This window comes from Solanum dulcamara, chromosome 4 (assembly GCF_947179165.1).
Source record: "Solanum dulcamara chromosome 4, daSolDulc1.2, whole genome shotgun sequence".
Lineage (NCBI taxonomy): Eukaryota > Viridiplantae > Streptophyta > Magnoliopsida > Solanales > Solanaceae > Solanum > Solanum dulcamara.
Genome location: NC_077240.1, coordinates 7,770,591 through 7,790,361, shown reverse-complemented (window position 1 = coordinate 7,790,361; position 19,771 = coordinate 7,770,591). Strand labels below are relative to the sequence as shown.

Sequence of the window (19,771 nt, the reverse complement as noted above, 5' to 3'; positions counted from 1 at the left end):
TTAGAAAAAATTCAATAAAATCAACAAGTTTTTATGTGTTTTTTTTCCTTTGAGGAAGTTGTAAATAAACTAGGTGAATTTTGTATTGCATGTGTATGAAATTGTGAGCTGCCTTAATTGGTTTATTTTTAGAATATGTTAGGACTATTATTTCTTTGTAGTATATGAGGATGCAAATGTTGAAGCTACTTTGAATGCTCTGGTTGCTGCTGGTTTTGGTGCAGCAGGGCAAGGTGAGAATGGCCTCTGTGGCATACAAGATGAGAAAAGCGAGATTGAGATGATTTGAGCATTGCAGAGGAGGTGTGTCGATGCCCCGGTTAGGAGGTGCGAGTGGTTGGATTTGGAGGCTATGCGGAGGAGTAGGGGTAGACCGAAAAAGTATTGCAGAGAGGTGATTAGACAGGATATGGCGCAACTTCGTATCACGAGGACATGACCTTAGATAGAAAGGAGTGGAATTCGCGTATTGGGGTAGAAGGCTAGTAAGGATAAAAAGCTAGCAGGGGTAGAATGTTGTATTACTCTGTGACGGTTTAGGGTTGGTCTTAGGTCTAAGCGTGCCAGTTTAGTTGTGTTGTTACTACCCTCTGACTGTCTTTTTTTATATTGGTTTTGTTCTTGTCTTGTAGAATTTGCAGCGCTTCTTATTTTATCCGATATGGTATATATATATTGTTGTTCTCTCTTTCTCGGGACAGGTACTTTTGAGCCGAGGGTCTTTCGAAAACAGCCTCTCTATCTCCATGAGGTAGTGCTAAGGTCTGCGTACACTTTATCCTCCCCAGACCGCACTTGTGGGATTTCACACCCATGTGTTGTTGTTGTTGTTGAGGAGGCTACTTAGGGATGTGAAATATTGTACTATTGGCACACTGCTGAGTTTGCTTCATCATTGAATAACGTTACTTCTTGTTCTAAATCAGTGAGTAAATGTAAATACTTGAATTGATTTGCATAGTGAGCATTAAACTATTTATTATTTTGTTTACCTTCATATTTTTGGAAAGAGGGATTAGATAGGACATGACGCGGTTATAGTGTTAGTGTGACATTTTAATATTAATATAAATATATCATATGCCACATTATGTATCATGTTATGTCCATTGGTGGGCGTTACATTAGTGCCTCTTTACTCTCATCAATTGTGATAGAATATGGTCATTAGTTGTTAGTAACTTTTGTAACTATCAACTCTTCATTTCATCCATTATTCTACCTCATTATGTCTTATAATATGTAACCTTTTGGCTATTTATTGACATACATTATTATCCACGTTATTTCTATTCAATACTAGAAAGAACTACTCATCTATAAATAATGATGTTTCTTCCTTTGTGAGGGGTATGTCAAGAAAGATGAGAAGTGTGGAGAAATATTGTAGTGTGTGTTTTGTCGGAAAAAGACGGTTTAAAATTAATTTTAACTTTTTAGAAAAAAATCAATTTTAGAAAAAAAGAGTCGTCACTTAATTTTTTAAAGAAATTAAGAAAAAATCATTTTAAAAAACCTAACATATTTAAATCTTAAAAATTCAGAGAAAAAGGTACGAGGTTTTTATTTCCACTTTGAGAAGGTGTTAAGCATTCAAAATGACCGCTAACGCATGGTTATCCGACGATTTGAAAAATTATTTGACTGACTTTTGAAAATATTAATTTAAAAGGACGAAAACTTTAAAATTATTATTTTTTTTAGAAAAATGATCAAACTTAAACATTTGAAAATAATATACATGTGTATAAAAAAAAGTAAAAAGTTTATCAAATGACTGAGTAAAGGTACAAAATCATTTAAAGAGTAAATTAACATGAATTGGTTTATCTTTAGGAGAATCTAATTAAGTTAAAATAAATTAAAATTAATATCTAAGCAAGCATAAATAACATAAATAAATAAATTATTACAACTAGAATCAATATAAATAAACAATAAATAATACATAAAAATATTGCTCGACACTTCGTTTCTTTACGCCTGAACTAAGTTGTTGGGCCACCAGTGTTTTGAGCTTTTGGCCCAATTCTGTTGTATATCACAGCTGTATATACATCGTATATCAGCGTATACAGCCACCAGTTTTCTTGTATATCAGATATTCATGGACTGTATATCACTAGGTTTGTGCTCTAACACCTGTAAAGACACTTAGTAAACGTGTTAATAATGAATAAATAATAATAATAATAATAATAATACAAAAATAAAACTCATCTTATGAACATTGGAGGCCTTGGAAATCGACGATAATTCCTTCATCGGTCAATTTCAACTTGTAATATATAATATGTAATGTAAACTTAAACTAAAATTTTCATTTTTTAAAATGGAGAGATTTCGAAAATCGACGAAGGGATTTTTTTCATTGGTCAATTTTAACTTACAAAAATATAATATATATTCACGGTTAATTTAAATAAAAATTCCAAAGGGTAAACAATTTCCTAAATACAAAGCAATAACCAAAGTGGGTCAACCCCAAATTAATCATAGCAATAAAATATACATATATCATTAATAGTAGGACAACAATAATAATAATAATTTTAAACCCTTTAATAAATAATCTAACAATATTGAAAGTAATAGCAGTAAGTATAAAAAAACAAGAACAAACAATGATACAATAAACACGTATCAATAAAAATATCATATATGTGAAATTATGAATTAATTAATAATTTTACCCACTACATATATCACTTTACATAAAACAAAACAAAACTAATGCTCTATAACTAGACAATTCATTAGAAAAAGAAGAAAATCTAAAATCAATCCCTTAGCAAAAGTTATAACTAAATGAAAACATAAATTAGTCCGTTCAAACAATTTAACATATATAAACTTAAATTAAATTTCTGTCTTATAAAATGGGGAGACCTCAAAAATCGACAGAGAGATTTTTTCATTGGCCATGAACCTGCAAATAGTTTAAAAAGGAAACAAACAAAATTGAGGTAAAAAAATAACATTAAAGACGTAAAAATTACCTAAAAATGACCCAAACAAAAATAATAAACAAAAACTTAACGGAGAATCATGAATAATGACCGGAGAACATAAAACACAAAAAACAATGTTTGGAGTTTAAACCCCTCCGTCCAGATCTGAAACAAAATAAAATATACGTGGAAATGCAACAAAACATAGCAACAAGAACAACAAAAGCATAAACAAAGTGAAACAACTTTTATGTCTAGTTAGATTTGGGAGTGAATGCTCAAAACTCACCAAAATGAAGTGTATTTGACTGAAAAAGAAGAAAAATTTGATGGATGTTGGTTGGTTTTAATTGAGAAATGGGAAGGAGAGGGATGAAAGTAGCGAAAAAGAGTTAAAATTGGTGTTATTTATAGTGAGGGTGAGGGAGAAAGTGGAGAAGAAGAATAAATATTATGGGTGTTTTTTTTTTAGGAAGAATTAAAGATGAGAGAGAAAGAGTTTGAAAATGATTGTATAAGTGTAGAAATTTGTAATGTATAAGTGTTGGACTTTTGTTGTAGTTGTTGATGTGTGTGGTTTTTAGGAAGAATAAGAGAGGAGAGAGAGAGAGTTTGAAAATGATTGTATAGGTATAGAAAATTGTAGTGTATAGGTGTTGGACTTTTGTTGTAGTTGTTGATGAGTGTAATTTTTTAGGAAGAATAAGAGAGGAGAGATTGAGAGAGTTTGAAAATGGTTATATAGGTGTAGAAAATTGTGTGATTAGTGGGGTAGGTAAAATTGTGAAAAATATTTGTGTGATTAGTGGGGTAGGTATAATTGTGGAAATTTTTAATATTTATCTGTATTTTAATGCATTTCTAGACTGTACTAAAAATACTAAAATGAATATTAACAAATATAACAAATGCCGTGTAAAAATGCAAATTAACGAACTATGATAAAAAAAATAGCTATAACTAAAAATTTTAAAAAATAAACTGATAAAATCCTCATCTAAGGATAATTATCGATAAAATTAATTTAAAATTATAAAAAATACATTTTTGAACTATTTAACAAAATAAAAATTAAAAGTATTAATTTTACGAAGTCATGCCAAAATTTTGTGTCAAAAGTGTGTAGTAAGGTTAGTATAGTGAAAGAGAGAGTTGCGACAAATAAATTATTCTAAATCTTTAACTAATTCACCATACAAAAGTGAGTAATTAGTTGTTGAAGGAAGACGTTCTTTTTGTGAGTTTTGGGATCTTCAACTAATCCAGAATTGTTTGAGTTACGCGATGTTGTTGGATTGTTGTATCTTGGACGGAACAAGTCAAGAGATATATTAATGGATCGGTGTAGATTATGTCGCAGTAGACTTGAATCTCCTTAAAGAGAGCGAGATATTCGCGTCTTATCCTGAAGGGATTTTATTTTCTTTATTTTATTTATTGTATTTTTGATATATTACACCAACATATAACTTATCGAAGACATGACCTTAGAAAAAAAAAATCGAAGGATATAGATTATGGTAGAAGGTTAGTAGATAGTAGAACATTGTCTTGTTTATCCTTCCCTACTAGTAGTGGTAGTATTTCTTCTCTAATTTCTTGTCCTTCAATTCAAAGGCGAACCCACCTGATTGGGTGAGGGTGCACGTGCTCCTCGTATCTCGCATCACTACAAGTTCGAGCCTAGACAAGGGGCAATTTTTTTTTTCCTTTAAAGCAATGATGCCTTCCATTGTCTTCAAATCTTGAATTTTCCTCTACTTCAATTTCTACTAACTCTTGAGTATCTTACTAATTCTTCTACTTCCATTATCAGACTATTTTTTTATAGTTACCATCAATTTAGTTAAATAGTTTTTAAAATTAAATAACGTTCAAATTTATAAAAATGCTACTGTAGTAAAATTGACGTATTTCAATGAAATGGTAGTTTGTGAAAATTAGGAGCAAATTGTGTTACCCCAAAAGAAGTAATCCGTCAACTATATGTGTGAAAGCTAAGTGTAATGAATATCATATTTAATACTGTCAAGAAATTTTGATGGCTGATCAATGCATTTTTATACGCTCTTTCGTCTACTTTACTTATTTATTTTGAATTTTTAATATTTCTTAAAAAATAGTTATTAATACAATTTTTTTATCATAATATTTATACTAATTAATAAAATCTTAAGTCTTGAAAAATAATTTTAAAAACAAACAATTAATATCAAAAATAATAATTATATTAATTAATATATTAAATATGATAAGTAAAAGCAAAAATTTTATTTTTTAAATAATAGACAAATAAAAATAACAAAGGGATACTTTATTAAGAATTTCGATTATGAGCTTGGAAATGAAGTTGATAAGAGCGCTTTATCAAAGAAACATGTTTATTTGTGCAAAGTTAAATTAATTATAATAACAATAATAATAACATATTTAGTACTATATTTATAAATGGAGTCTGAAAATAGTGGTGTATATGTAATTGTATTTTATTCCTACCTTGTGAAAATAAAAAAAATTGTTTTCGATAGACTTTTTGACTCAAATATATATATATCAAAGTCAAATATAAAAAAAGAAATAAAATAATAAAAAATTATTATTAAAAATAATATCAAAGAGAACATTAGTAATAGCAAAATAATATGATAAATAAAGCACAAATTTTGAATTAATTGAACAAGAAAAATGAATTTTGAACACATTGGGATGGAAAATCTTGCTCGCATGAAAAATATTTTATACAAAAATAAATATATTTTTTTATTTTTAATATGCAAGTTAAAAAGTTATTTATATATAATTTAGATAAAAACGATCAAACTGATGGTGTCACATAAAATATGTGATAGTGGGGATGAAGATAAAAATGAGGTGTGCTTGTAGGGTATGAAGACATTATTTGTATAACTTATTTTTTATATTTTTATTAAAAATAGAGTTTTTTCTTAATTTTAAAAAAATATTTTTCAAAAGTTTTAATAACCAAAACATAAAAAAGTTGGGGAAATATTTTTCCCGTACCATACACAAGTGACGGCAGGAGGCAGCTTTGCATCGATATCAATTTATGTCAATAGCCAGAATAAAGTTGAACCAAATTCCGATGCCACCTAATAGAAGTAATATTTTATATTTTAAGTATATTTTAATATTTTAAAAAGATTAAATTAAAATTATTATTACGGAATAATTTTTTTTGTAATTTAGAATTAGTCTAGACCAACAAGAACATCAACTCAATGAAATCTTGTTAAGTAATGTCCGAAAAAGATACTGTATGCATATCTTACCACTAACTTTTTGAAGTACATAGATTATTTTTCGAAAGACTTTCGGCTCAAATAAAATAAAGCAGTAATTAAAAGAAAAATGTGACACCTAATAACAAAATATTGCAGAGCATATATGCAAACAATCGTAACATCTAAACACGATAAAATACATATGATAATAAAAAATAATATCAGCGACTGCGATAATATGCTAATACTATGGCCAACGAGAAGCTCCACGGAACCCAAGACTAGAATATGCTAGTAATAAGAAAACGTCTCAATTATCTACTGATCCTCTACCCTATCCGTGAATTCTTCTATCTAATGTCATGTCTAGTGGTGGATTCATTTTTACTTAAGGACTTCAAAAAATTAAAATATAAATGTGTGAAAATAATAAAAGTTAAACATAATATAATGTAGTTAGTGAGATTCAAACCGTGGACATAAGGATGCATTTGAAAGACCTTATACCACAAAGTTTCATTTCTTTTTCAAGGGGTTCAAACTGATTATATGTACGTAAATATAAAAAAATTACCTTATATATACAGTGTAATTTTTTATCAAGTGGGTACGATGAACCCCCTCGATCTACCCATAGTCATGTCCTTGGCGATGCATCATATCCCATTTAATTACTTCTTCTCAATAGTTTTTCAGCTTACCTCTGCTTCTCCTCGCACTACTATATCCATTATTTCGCACCTTCTCACATGACATCTGCAAATCTCTTTTTCACATGCTCAAAACTCCTAATTAAAACCGCCACCTTCCCATTATTATTGATCAATTTTTGAATTTACTATTTTCTTAAAAATATGAATTTTCAATTGAATGTATTGTTATAAAAAAGTTACTATTAGAAATTATGAAGAAAAAAAGAAAATCAATAAATTTAGTTATGTCAAGAAGAAAGAATAAATAACAAAAAGTTGTTTTTGGTTTTAATGTATAGCTTTTCTATAAGTTTTAAATTTTAAATTAAAATATTACTTAATAGCAATACTACTCTATAATTATTTAAGTATTAAATTTCTAACATATAAAAATTTTAAAGGGGATTTTAGGTTTTAACTCAAACTTTTTAAAAATCAATTAGTACTCACTAAACATTGTTTTGATCGTCGTCTTTTTAAACTGACAAATGTTTTCATTCTTCTGTCTAATTGTTAAGTGTGTGTCAGCAATTAGTGTAAAATCCAAGAATAGATTACTCCAGTGCAAGTGAAACTTTCTTGAAAATAGGACTCTTCAACTTGAAAATAGAAGAGCAAAAGTTTTCAGCTTTATGTTGAACAAGGTACCAAGTAAATCTGTTTTTCTTTTGTGAACATCTTTCAGTTGATCAACACAACATTCATGGGCTTTAGGTTAATGGGTGCCAGAATTCTTTGAAAATCTGTAATTTTTGTTATGAGTTCTTGGGGTTTCTATAGATTTTTTTTGTTATGATTCTTGGGATTTCTTTAGATTTTTTGTTATGATTCTTGGGATTTCTCTAGAAATTTTTGTTACGAGTTCTTGGGATTTCATTACACTTTTTTGTTATGATTCTTGGGATTTCTTTAGATTTTTTTGTTATGATTCTTGGGATTTCTTTAGATTTTTTTGTTATGATTCTTGGGTTTTCTTTATCTCTTAATGTATATACGTTTTCTGCAAAGAATGGGTTTATCTGCATTTTAGTTTTTGATTATGTGAACTAAAGAAGGGGCTTTTCTTGATTTACAGTGAAGTGGGTGTCTGCTATAAATGGCAAAGAAGAGGGGTAGGAAGATTTTGAACAAAACAGAAATTGCAGAAGATTGGTGCTTTGAATGTAAAGATGGAGGAGAGCTCATGATTTGTGATTATGGGTAAATCCTTTTTTGCTAAAAAATTCATTTTTATTTTGGAACAAACAATTTTTTTTTGAATATAAAAATATGCTATATTGTTTGTTTTCTCGATGAAAACGTGGACATCATTTGGAAACTTTAATTATTATTTCCTGGCTTGAAAAGTACGCATTTTCCAACTTTAGGTCAAAATTGCCCCTCTTCTTGGAGTGGTGGGCAACATTTTTTCTCAGAATCCCAGGTTCTTGGTTATCTGTTGTTTGTTGTGTCTTAATTTTTTTTCGAAATTGTGCATTAGCCGACTCTTCAGAATTTCTCGATTATTAAAAAAAAACATCTTCTGTTTCTTATTTAATAGCCACTGTTGGCTGTCTGGGGAAATGTTGTTTTCTTGGTTGATTCTTGGATAAAATCAAGCTTGTTTGCAAACATTGTTAAAATAGGCTCCTCATAATCCCAAAAAAAGATAATGAATAAAAGAAAATTGAAACAGTTGCTTGCAAACATGTGAACTTTACTTTTGTGGAACACGAAGTCTATAGATTCACTCATGTCAACTTGACTTCTATGAAGCACAAAAAAATCTATAATTCCTAGAGTGGATTCTGACCTGTGAAAATCAATGATATAAACAGTATATGGCCTAGAAATTGGCTAGGAAGTCTTTGTTTTGGTTAGGTACTTTGCTATGGTCTTCATCAAAAGGTACTCGGCGATGGTATTCATTAGGCGTTCCAGTTAATTGTCTCTTCTTGCTGGTCTAATATGGTACAGAAAATGAAACCAATCTCTCTCTCTAATGAACAATTGAGGCCATGTGCAATTGAGAAAGCGAAAGTACAGACAATAAATTATGCATCTCCGAGAAATACTGGCACACTACTTATGCTACTAAAGCACTTCTGTATTTTTATTAAGTAATGATAAGCAAGGCCTCTAATTTAGCAAATGTAAGTAATCTTCACTACATAGTCCTTATACAAAGTGAAATTCAGTTTGGTGGGGTTCACGATTGCAGTTTCTTTTCTTTCTTTTTGTATCTCAAAGGATTGGAAGAAGTTGACTGTGCACTGTGACTGACTACCTTTGCTGCTGACATTCACCCTGTGACTTGGTGATTCTTTCTCTACACGGACTTCTACTAAAAAATATATTTTTGACTTTGCAGGGAATGTTTGAAAGCTTATCACCCTGCATGTGTGGGGAAAGATGACTCAGTTTTGACAAGTGATGACCGTTGGATATGTGGCAAGCCTCTTAATTTATCTTCCTTCAAGCAAATTTAATAATTCTAAATTTTATCTTTCTCCTTTTGTTTTGTCTGAGTGGTTTTTTTCCTTTTGCTAGTTTATTGATTTTGACTAACCAAAGCTAAGCATGAAAAAACGTAGTTTATATTGAGAGAAAAAGGCAATTCAATTTTGAGTTTCTGTAATATTGAAATTTTTCAAAATAATCACTGGAAAATTAACTTTGTCATTTCTCTATTTAGACTAGAATGAAAAGGTATATGGACTGCTCTTCTTCAATTACTTGCTTAACAACCTCGCAGTTGTATAGACTATACTAGGTGTTGCTAACCTAATCATATTTACTTGGATGAACCAAAACAGTATTCTTTGATGAAAAGACACTATTAAAGGGAGGATCCTAAGTTATACAGTCGTCGAAGTCCCTTATATCAAACAATAATTGAATAAATTTTATTGTTTAATTTGGCTCCAAATTGTTACTGCACCACTTTTTGGAATGACGAACCACAATGTTAAGAGGATTCATAGTCTGTGGTAACTTTTGCCGAAATAGATGATTATATCTATCACTCAAAGGCATTAGAGTCTGGTGCATGAAGCTTCCCGCGTTCACACAGGCTCCGGGGGAGGCCACACCCCAAGGGGCTGTAATATAGATTGCATTCAAATATTATAAGTCTGAGTACTAATATAATGTTGACTTTTGAGTACTAATATATTGTTGACTTTTGAGTACTAATATATTGTTGACTTATTTTTTCTTGTTAGTTTCACTGGCCATGTGTTGCTTTTTCAGTAAATAGAATAAAAATAGTTGTGAGAAAAGTAACATAAGTATTACCGTGTTCCAGGATGGCATACATGCTTAGTTTGCCGGAGAAGTTCAAATTATCAATGCTATTGTTGTGATAGAGCTGTATGCTCTCGCTGCATTGGTCGTGTTGATTTTGTCCTACTTAAAGGGAAGTATGGATTCTGCAATAACTGCCTAAAGCTCGCATTGCTTGTGGAAGAAGACAGGAATGTTGATTCTGATGGGGTATGCATGATTATTATGGTTACTCTGAAACTGTAATTTTTTGGTTCAGTACAAACTGGATAATTAGTTTACTATTTTGGAAATGTTTATTGGCACATATGAAGAGAGCTTGTCGTGAAAGCTATTAACTGAACTAACCCAGGAGAGTCTTTTGAAAACAACCTCTCCACCTCCATGAGGTAGCGGTAAAAAGTCTGCATACATTCTACTCTCCCAGGAAAACAGCTTGTGAAAGTTAATAGCATGACTCTTTAGAGCATTGACATATAATTTTGTATCATGAATTAATTATGTTTAATACTCATGATACACAGAGATAAATGAAGCCAAGTCTTTAAACAACTTTGAGAGGCAACAAGTTTGACAACAGGAAAGTATGAGATGTGCTATCTGTCTCTCTTTAAAACATTAAATTCATTTGTGATATATATATATATATATATATATATATATATATATATATATATCTTTTTTTTTAATGAAGTAGTGTATTTCATTAAAAAACATCAAATCAGAATAGACAAAAGCTCTCACAGAGAGCATAAGCAAAAGTAAACATCTGCGGTTCCTTTCAGTCCATAAACACCAAAAAACAACTGCAGGGATCATCACCCAGACTTTCTTGATGGACTTATCAACTCTCTATGGGTTCCAGCTTGCATAGGCTTCTTTCACATTTTGTGGCCGGACCCATAGTAAGCCAAAATGCAGCAGAACATATTCCATAGGTCCTTGGCCACTGCACAGTTAAGGAGCAGGTGATTGACTGTTTCTGTGTATTCTGACACATATAGCATTTATTAGCTAGATCGAAGCCTCTTTTGTTGAGATTAACTTGTATTGAACATGCTTCGTGGAGAGCAATCCAACAAAAACTGATGACCTTGGTAGGTATTTTGGTCTTCCAAATAAGTTTTCAGAGCCAGAGATCAGTGGTCTGGTTCTGACACCATTTTTGATGATAACAATCTTTCACAGTGAAAGTGTTGTTTCTTCCCCATACCAGTTTGTCTGCCCAGTTCTCAATCATAGTACATTTTTCCGCACCAGCAAGTAGTTCAAGAAGACTTCCCATCTCTCAATCCTTCACATTTCTTTCGAGCATTACATCCCAATTGTTGCCACATCTATTCTGTGCAATTGTGGGTTTGTTGTCTTGAGCTATCTGGAAAAGGTTTGGGTAAGCTTCCATGAGTGGAGTGTTAGCCATCCATCACTCCAGAATTTAATATGTGCACCATCCCCTGCTTTGAACCAGACCTTTATAAAAAATTCAATCCACAACTTGCTAATGTATTTCCAGGTGCCAACCGCATGGGGTGAATTGGAAGTTTTTGTGCTTCATTTATCCCTTCTTTCATGCTTAGCAGCAACTACTTCTTTCCAGAGACTAGAGTCGTTTGTACTAAACCTCCATAATGATTTCATGAGCAAGCTTTTGTTGTGAGAAGCTAAGTCTCTAATGCCTAAACCTCCCTTGTTTTTTGGTTGTTCGACTTTGTCCCATTTGATAAAATAAAGAAAAGGCTAGCTAAAGTGACTAGATATCTAAATCCGTAAAGATCAACTAGAATATTATACACAACGAAAGAGATAACTTTATGATTCTCTTAACATTTAAAAAGTTAACTTCTCTTAGGAAGTAGCTTCGCACGGGTTTAACATGAGATAAGCTCGGCAGAAAATCTTAGTTGTATTTCATAGATGTGGTTGTAACCATCATTTTGTTGTTTACTGAATTTATACTTCCTCTAGGCTTCTAAAGATTGAGTTTATTCTAGCAACATGTGAGATGGATATTATCACAATTGATCTTGTTGTGTCACCAACTCTATTAACAGCTTACGTTCCTCTGTTTGAGCATGTGTGATCACGTCTTGCGTTTTTGTCACTATTATCTTATTGGCTATATTCAGTTAGAGGAGTCTTTCTTTTATTGCTTGATATATCTTCCTCTCTTGTTTGCTTTATTTTTCCTTTTGTTGATTAGTAATCTATTCCATTTCTCATATGAATGATTGTTGCTTTCCAGGAAAGTGTAGACCTCAGAGATCGGGAAACATACGAGGGCCTTTTCAGGGAGTACTACGAGATAGTAAAGGAAAAAGAAGGATTTGACAAAAATAGTCTTCTTGCTGGTAAGGCTCAACTAGACAAGGAGAAGATTTGCCAAATTAGCTCTGATTCAGATAAACATAGTGAAGAAGAGGATGGACACAGTGAAGAAGAGGATGAACAGCTTTCTTCGGACAATGGAGATTTCAGTGAAGGAGAATCTCAGAAGAAAAGGCTAAAAAAGAAAAGATGTACACAGCAGAAAACAAAGATTCAAAGAAGTGTCAATTCAAAGAAAAAAGTATTCGTTGGATGGGGATCAAAAGCTCTTATGGACTTTCTTCAGTTTATTGGTCATGATACCAGTGAAAAATTATCCCAATATGATGTGACTTCAATAGTAACCAAATATATAAAAGAACATAACCTTATCCATCCAGTTAAAAAGAGAAGGATCCTTTGTGATGTTCGGTTACAAGCTGTTTTTGGGAAGAAAGTGGTAAACAGACACAGAATATTCAGCCTCCTTGAAAGCCATTTTATTGAAAATGAGGAGCAATTACAAAAGGATGAGCATGATCATGATCTTGAAGATGATGACACAGAAATGTTGGTGGCTCCGAAAACTGAGAAAAAGGTTGAACAAAAGAAGATATCCTCAATTTGGTATTCAACTGCAGCACAAAGTCAATTTGCAGCCTTGATTCCTGAAAATATCAAACTCGTTTACTTGAAAAGGAGCTTGTTGCTGCAGATGATCAAGCAGCCTGAGTCAATTGAAACCAAGATTATAGGAAGTTTTGTTCGGGTCAAGTTAGATCCACGTGATTATGAGCAGCGTAACTCTCACCAGCTTGTGCAAATTGGAGGTTGTTTTAACAAATGACTTCATTCTTTGATTTGTCTTGAAATAGTTGCTAACATCCCTCGGTGGAGTGTGCACTGCTTTGAATATGCCTGAATTCTGCATTATGCTCATGTCTTCCGTAAAAAGTTTTTGGATGATTGGACATTAACTAGCCAGAACACCTGTTTTTTTCTCTAACATAAATGATTTACGGTTTCCTCAACCAACTTTGCACTTTTTGTTGTTAACATGACATTGATAATCTGTTCAAAACTCATTTTTCATCTTTCCAGTAACTGAATTTCCTTTGGGTTAGTCATTGTTGTGTTGTTATTATTGAGAGAAGAGTTCATTCTTAACACCCTCTATATTTTGTTTGGAATATGTAAACCTTCTTTACAAATTATTATACTTTGTCTGCCCTTGTTGTATGGTATTATTACTATTTGGGCTGTCAAATTGTTTTGTTCTTTGACTATGATATGTTAAAATAAGTTGGTTAGATTTTGCCAAAATAATTGTGATTAGCAGTAATTAATATTAAGTTTTCATATACGTAAGTATTATTTTTAAACTAGTAAAGTATCGATATCAGAATTCACATAGAGAGAATCAGATGATTTGATTCCGGATCATACCATTCTTTTCGGAACGGAAGATGATTGTTGCCAAACTATAACAAGTTACTCTCTCCAACCCAAAGAAGAAGATTAGAAAACCTAGTTTGATTAGCACCAAAGGTTGAAAGAGAAAATTAAAATAGGTTACTATGATTAAATTTAATAGGATTTGGAGATATTTGGAAGTAGAAATTTGATATGTGAATATAGAGTGGAATAGATAGATGAATAGATATGAAGTGATGAAAGAAGATAAGTCGATCTATTAAAGAACCTCAGTAAATTTGGAATAGAAAAAAGCAAGTAAATGGGATGGAAAGAGTGTGGCAATGAACATAATCTTATTCTCATCTTTCAAGTCTTATTATTGAATATTATCTTCCATTGAAATCTTAATCTTGAGCACCAATTTCTTCCAAACTGACATCTTTCTTGTTTAAGCGAGTGTTTCAGGGATCAAGCTCAGATCAAGCGATAAGTGCAACAGCGAGATTTTAATTCAAGTTTCACATATGGCCGGAGATGTTTGCTCGACCATGCTTTCTGATGATGAGTTTTCTAAGGTAACCTACTTTATCTTTTGAGGCATCTGTCGATGCAATCTCTGCCTATAATTGACATGATTTTGCAGCTAATCAGCTATATATATAGCAAACGGCTGTGAATATATCATATGCCTGCTCAGAAGTCTGCTGTACTGCTCATTTTGAGGAGGTTGATATACACAACACTTATATGATCATTCTACCTATACATTCTTCACATATAGAGATTAAATGTTGTTAATCAGAGACTTGCCATGTTCAAATACGTGTTGCTCTTCTAAATTAGTGTAAAATTCCAAACTACTAAAAGCAGACTGCAAAAAAATTGTTACTTTTGGATGTTGGTTGTTTTCTAGACTATATTTGTTTTGATCTTTTTTTCTCTTTTTTTGAGAAGTTGCCATCATTGGCTGTCTCAGATTTTTGTGTTAGTAGCGTCAAAATAGATTTCACTCTTGGAAAAGATCCCGATTGCAGCCAATGATAGCTATCCTTTTCTATTTTGAACAGAAGAAAATAGCTTTTTAACCCGTCTACTAGGTATAATATGCATCACAGAAATCGTAACTTCATATGTTTTTAGTTACGGTACAACAACAATAACGACAACATACCCAGTGTAATCCCTATGCGGGGTCTGGGGAAGGTAAAGTGTATGCAGAGCTTATTACCCCTACATGTTTTCTAGTTATGGTAAAAACCAAATTCAGTGACTGAAGAGTGGCTTCATTTGGGTTACCAATATTCTCAACTTTGTGAACGCTGAGGTTGTTGCGCGTGATCATCAAATTGGAAATAATTTAAAATATCTTAAGCAGTAAATGTTTGATAGCATTGTAGAGCTGCTGGACTGGCACATGTAATTGTAGATACTCATGTTATTGGGCAGTGTTTTGAGCAACTGTTGCTGCTTTTGCATCAATGGAAATTGCTTATCCAAAAGATAGACGAAGGTTCCTACAGATTATTCCATTTTCCATTTACTTTTTAGTTGAGAATTCTGAGGATCATTTTAAATATTTCTTGAACTGAGGAAAAAATTGATTGAACGTTTCTAGTAGTCTATATCTGAATGGAATCTAGTCTTTTGTTTCTTCAGAATACGACATAGCATCTCACCCTTAGTTGATTTGAAGCTGTCACATGTATTCCTCTATACTTGAGAAGCATATTAACAGTGCGGAACCATCCAGTGACTAAGCTCTACCAAGAAGCTTTTGTGGTTAACCCTTCAATTCAATGTATTTTGACATTTTTCTCTGGTTTTCAGGAAGAATGTGATGATCTGAGAGAGAAGGTGAAAGCCAGCCTGCTTAAAAAGCTTACAATTGTAAGGTTTTCTTGCTTGCAGTTTGACATAACCATTACGTTGAAACATAGTCTAGATATTATTATTTGACTGAAAGCTTTAATATGTTCAATTATTGTTTCCAGCATATAAATGACTTGTCCAAAAAGCGCTCTCTCTGTTTGCACTGTTCAGTGCAAGTTCTGGTTGCCTCTAGAACAACCCAATTTCTTTTTCATTACCATTCTCAGATCTTCAGGCAGCATGCTGCTTGCAACATACCACATGCTCTCTTGCCTTGTTCTAGGATTCATCCTTTCCCAAGTGACTATCTTTCAAGTCCTGATCCCTCTGGTGGAAGGAACTATTAGAACCTGGGTAGATCTTGGCTGGGTTAGTGGCACCCAATTCTTAGCCAGTTCTGAAAAGGACTCTGATATAGTAATTTGTTGTAGTAGATACTAATTTTATTGCAACAGATGTCTAACCTGTTGTATATAGCTTTTGGATAGATCCAAGGTTGAATACAATAGGAAAGTCATCTGTTGTAGCAGGTTAGCAATTTTTTGTATAATTTTGTTGCAACAGATGTGTACCCTGTTGTATATAGCTTTTGGATAGAACCAAGGTTGAATACAATAGGAAAGTCCATCTGTTGCAACATGTTAACAATTTGTTTTTTTTATATGACTTACCTATATGACTTACCTGTTGGATTCAACTTCTGCCTGAATGCAACAGATAGGACATTTGTTGCAACATATTGCTAACCTATGGCAACAAGGTTGCAATAGATTGTTAACCTGTTGCAACAAATGACTTACAATTCACCAAGAACAACCATTTTTTTTTTTAAATCATGGCAGCAAAGGAGGTGTTGGTGTTGGTGGTTACAACGAAGATGGAGGTGGAGGTTGTTGTGGCAGCGACAGTGGAGGAGAAGGAGGTGGCAACAGTGGTGATTGAGGAGGAGGAAATGGTGGTGATGGAGGAAGAACCGATGGTTGTGGTGGAGGAGAAAGTGGTGATGGTGGTGGAGGAGGAAAATGGGGAGGAAGTGGTGGTGATGGAGGAAGAAGAGGAAGAACCGGTGGTGGTGGAGGTGGTGACGACGGCTGTGACGGTGACAGAAGGGGAGGGGATGGCGGCGACTGAAGGGTGGGGAGGGGGAGGCGTGGGATGGGATGGAGAAGATAGGGCTTTTGTGTAATGCAGGGTTAAGCTACTAGAAAGGGAATACTTCTTATACAATTTGCATTTGGATTTTTTCATTCTCCTCACTTGTGGGCATGGGTATATCCCTGAGCCACGGGGGATTTTTCAGTGATGCATTGTGGTGAGACTCAAATCGGAAAAAAATCCTTGCTGTGCTACCATTTTGAATTGTGTGAATCACCTCTATATTAAATGTTTGAGCTATCAGAGAGCTGATACGCTTATTTGCAGGTGGAGCTTAATATAAATCACAAAGCTAGAACTGAATAATCTTTCTAGCAACTAAAAATCAAAATACCAAGGTAAAACCTTCAACTGATAGAAGCATCTTCCCTCCATTAGAGACGAACTACTAAAGTTTTCTAGGAAAGGCTTGACAACACTGATTTGGCCAAGGAAGGAGTTGTCAAGCCTTTCCTCCCTAACTTCTCATAAGGAGATGATCAAATCGGTGTTGTCAAGCCTTTCCAGGATAACTTTAGTAGTTCGTTTCTAATGGAGGGAAGATGCTTCTATCAGTTGCAGGCTTTACATTGGTATTTTGATTTTAGTTGCTACAAAGATTATTCAGTTCTAGCTTTGTGATTTATATTATAGCAGTGACTTTTTCTGAAAAGATATAAGTTCAATTCATCATGTTTTCTGGTTACAGATTGAGCTGAATTCCAATTCCGTTTAGTACTACCATAAAACTTTAACTCCTATTTGCAGGTGGAGCTTGAACAGAAAGCTAAAATCCTTCACGAGGACATCACAAAGCATGTACGGTCTCAATCTTACTTACTTTTAAAGTAGGATAATTTATTTCCTTAGGAACTACTTGTTGATTTGGATTGTTTGTAGCTCTATGAATTTATACTCCACATGCATGATACTGCAAAATATTATCCAGCAATATGGATCAAATGTACTAAAATGATTTCAACTTCCATTTCAGTAACATGAAAATATTAGTGACCTGTTTAATTTTATCTTGAATCAATATATTTGCGGTACAACCAAATATCTGATGACACCTTCACTTTTAATGTCAGAGGATTGCTCGAGAGCTGGAATTATTGCAGAAACTCATTGATCGGGCAAATGAGAAAGGATGGAGACATGAATATCCTTTTTTCCTTTTTCTTTTGGTGACTTAATTAATAGCATTTGACAGAACACCAAACCAGTCCCAAGGATGGAAAATTTTGTGCAGATTGGAAGTAAGCTTCTACATTTGGTTACCAGCATGACTTTCTATGATCACCGATCTCATCCTAACCCCTATGTTCCTCTTTTATCATCTCATCCTTGATGCCCTAATTTCGTCCCTATGTACTGTTGTCTCGCTGTTCTTCATCCTGGTCCATTCTGCAAAGAAAGGAAAGTGTTTCCTTAACCCACTTGGTCTTTACACTTTTCCAGCATCTGGAGAAAAGAAAGCTCCTACAGCAACCTTCGTACCTGTCATTTGTGCTGCAGAATATTCCTGGAGTGATTCCAGAGGAAGTAGAGCTTGAATCTATTGATAGGAATGACAATCAAATGCACCAATACTCAGATGAGACAACCCCTATGAATCAGAATATTCCCGGAGTGACTCCCAAGAAAGTAGAGCTTGAACCTCTGGCTAAGAACGAGAAGGATGTCAATCAGATGCACCAATGCTTAGATGAGACAACCCCTACAAAGAAAAATATTCTTGGTGTGATTCCCGAAAAAGTAGAGCTTGAACGTCTGCTTAAAGATGAGAGGGATGGCAATAAGATGCATCAATGCGTGGATGAGACACCTCCTACTGGAGTTGTCAAATGTGAACCGAAAGATGGAGCACCTTTTTCCGATAGTTTGTAGATGTAATGTAGCTTCGTGCAACTCCCGTCTTCTCCTTCCTTGGTCAAATTGGCGTTGTCAAGCCTTTCCTGGAGAACGTTAGTAGCTCGTCTCTAATGGGAGGAAGATGCTTCTATTAGTTGCAGGTCTAACCAGCTAAGACTTTTTTTCAGACCGCTCTAGTTAATATAAGAAAAAACAGGTGTAGTCATTTTGAAGTTGCATTTGCTCTTACCCTATATCATGATTCATGAGAATGGATCAAGGGTTAGATGGTGTATTCTTTTCAACTTAATGCAACTTATCTCCCTTTTCCAGAATTTCTCTTCTGAACTTGCATGCCTTACCTGGGTGAAATATCCAAACTAAATAGTATCTACATTTACAGTCTTTGAACTTGCATGTCTTCCCTTGTGCACACGTTGGGCGGTTTCATGTAGACATTTCAAATGAACTTCAGTGTGGTATCCTTCTCTCAGAACAGTACCCCAACTAGCTTAATCAGTTACTCTGAACGATCTGAACATTTCAAAAACATTGCCTCCAGAAGTGGGAAGCAAATCTTCTTTAGGATTCTTTAACATCTAAAAGTGAGCCTACAACGACGACATATCGAGTATTTGTGGGCTCGAGATGATAAAGTGTATGTAAATTTTATTCCTACTGTAGAAGTATAGAGAGACTGTTTTAATAGACTCTTGACTTTAAGAATAAACTGTCCAAGAAGTAATGAAAGTGAAAGTGAAAGTGAGCCTACATCATCTAACAAATTCTCTTTGAAAAAAAAAACAATTCATCTTGATAATTCAATATCATTGAAATCCAATTGCTTTAATTGTAATAGCTTAATTTACTATTGCTTCATCTATTAAGTTTAAGAAAGCAAATGATGGAAAAAAATTGTACCTTCAATAACATTATATAATACACTGACCACATACGAAGCATACCAATTTACTATGATTAAGCAATTTTTTAAAACAAAAATATATGTTAATTAATCATGATTAAGTGATACAAGTTTATACTT

The 19,771-nt window shown here is 33.1% G+C and overlaps 1 protein-coding gene across 2 annotated transcripts; it reads left to right on the top strand.

The window, feature by feature from the left end:
• The first annotated feature begins 7,311 nt into the window (after positions 1–7,311).
• Positions 7,312–19,061, top strand: LOC129885918 (zinc finger CCCH domain-containing protein 44-like). Of its 2 annotated transcripts, none has more exons than XM_055960397.1 (10): positions 7,312–7,529; positions 7,961–8,085; positions 9,236–9,315; positions 10,172–10,359; positions 12,392–13,283; positions 14,335–14,444; positions 15,697–15,756; positions 17,641–17,691; positions 17,964–18,035; positions 18,325–19,061. In XM_055960397.1, exons 2-10 carry the CDS (start codon positions 7,982–7,984, stop codon positions 18,760–18,762), a joined length of 1,995 nt encoding a protein of 664 aa, XP_055816372.1. In that variant the 5' UTR covers positions 7,312–7,529; positions 7,961–7,981; the 3' UTR covers positions 18,763–19,061. The 2 variants fall into 2 exon arrangements, with proteins under 2 accessions (XP_055816372.1, XP_055816373.1); XM_055960398.1 differs by lacking the exon at positions 7,312–7,529 and adding an exon at positions 7,544–7,630.
• The last annotated feature ends 710 nt before the right edge of the window (positions 19,062–19,771 follow it).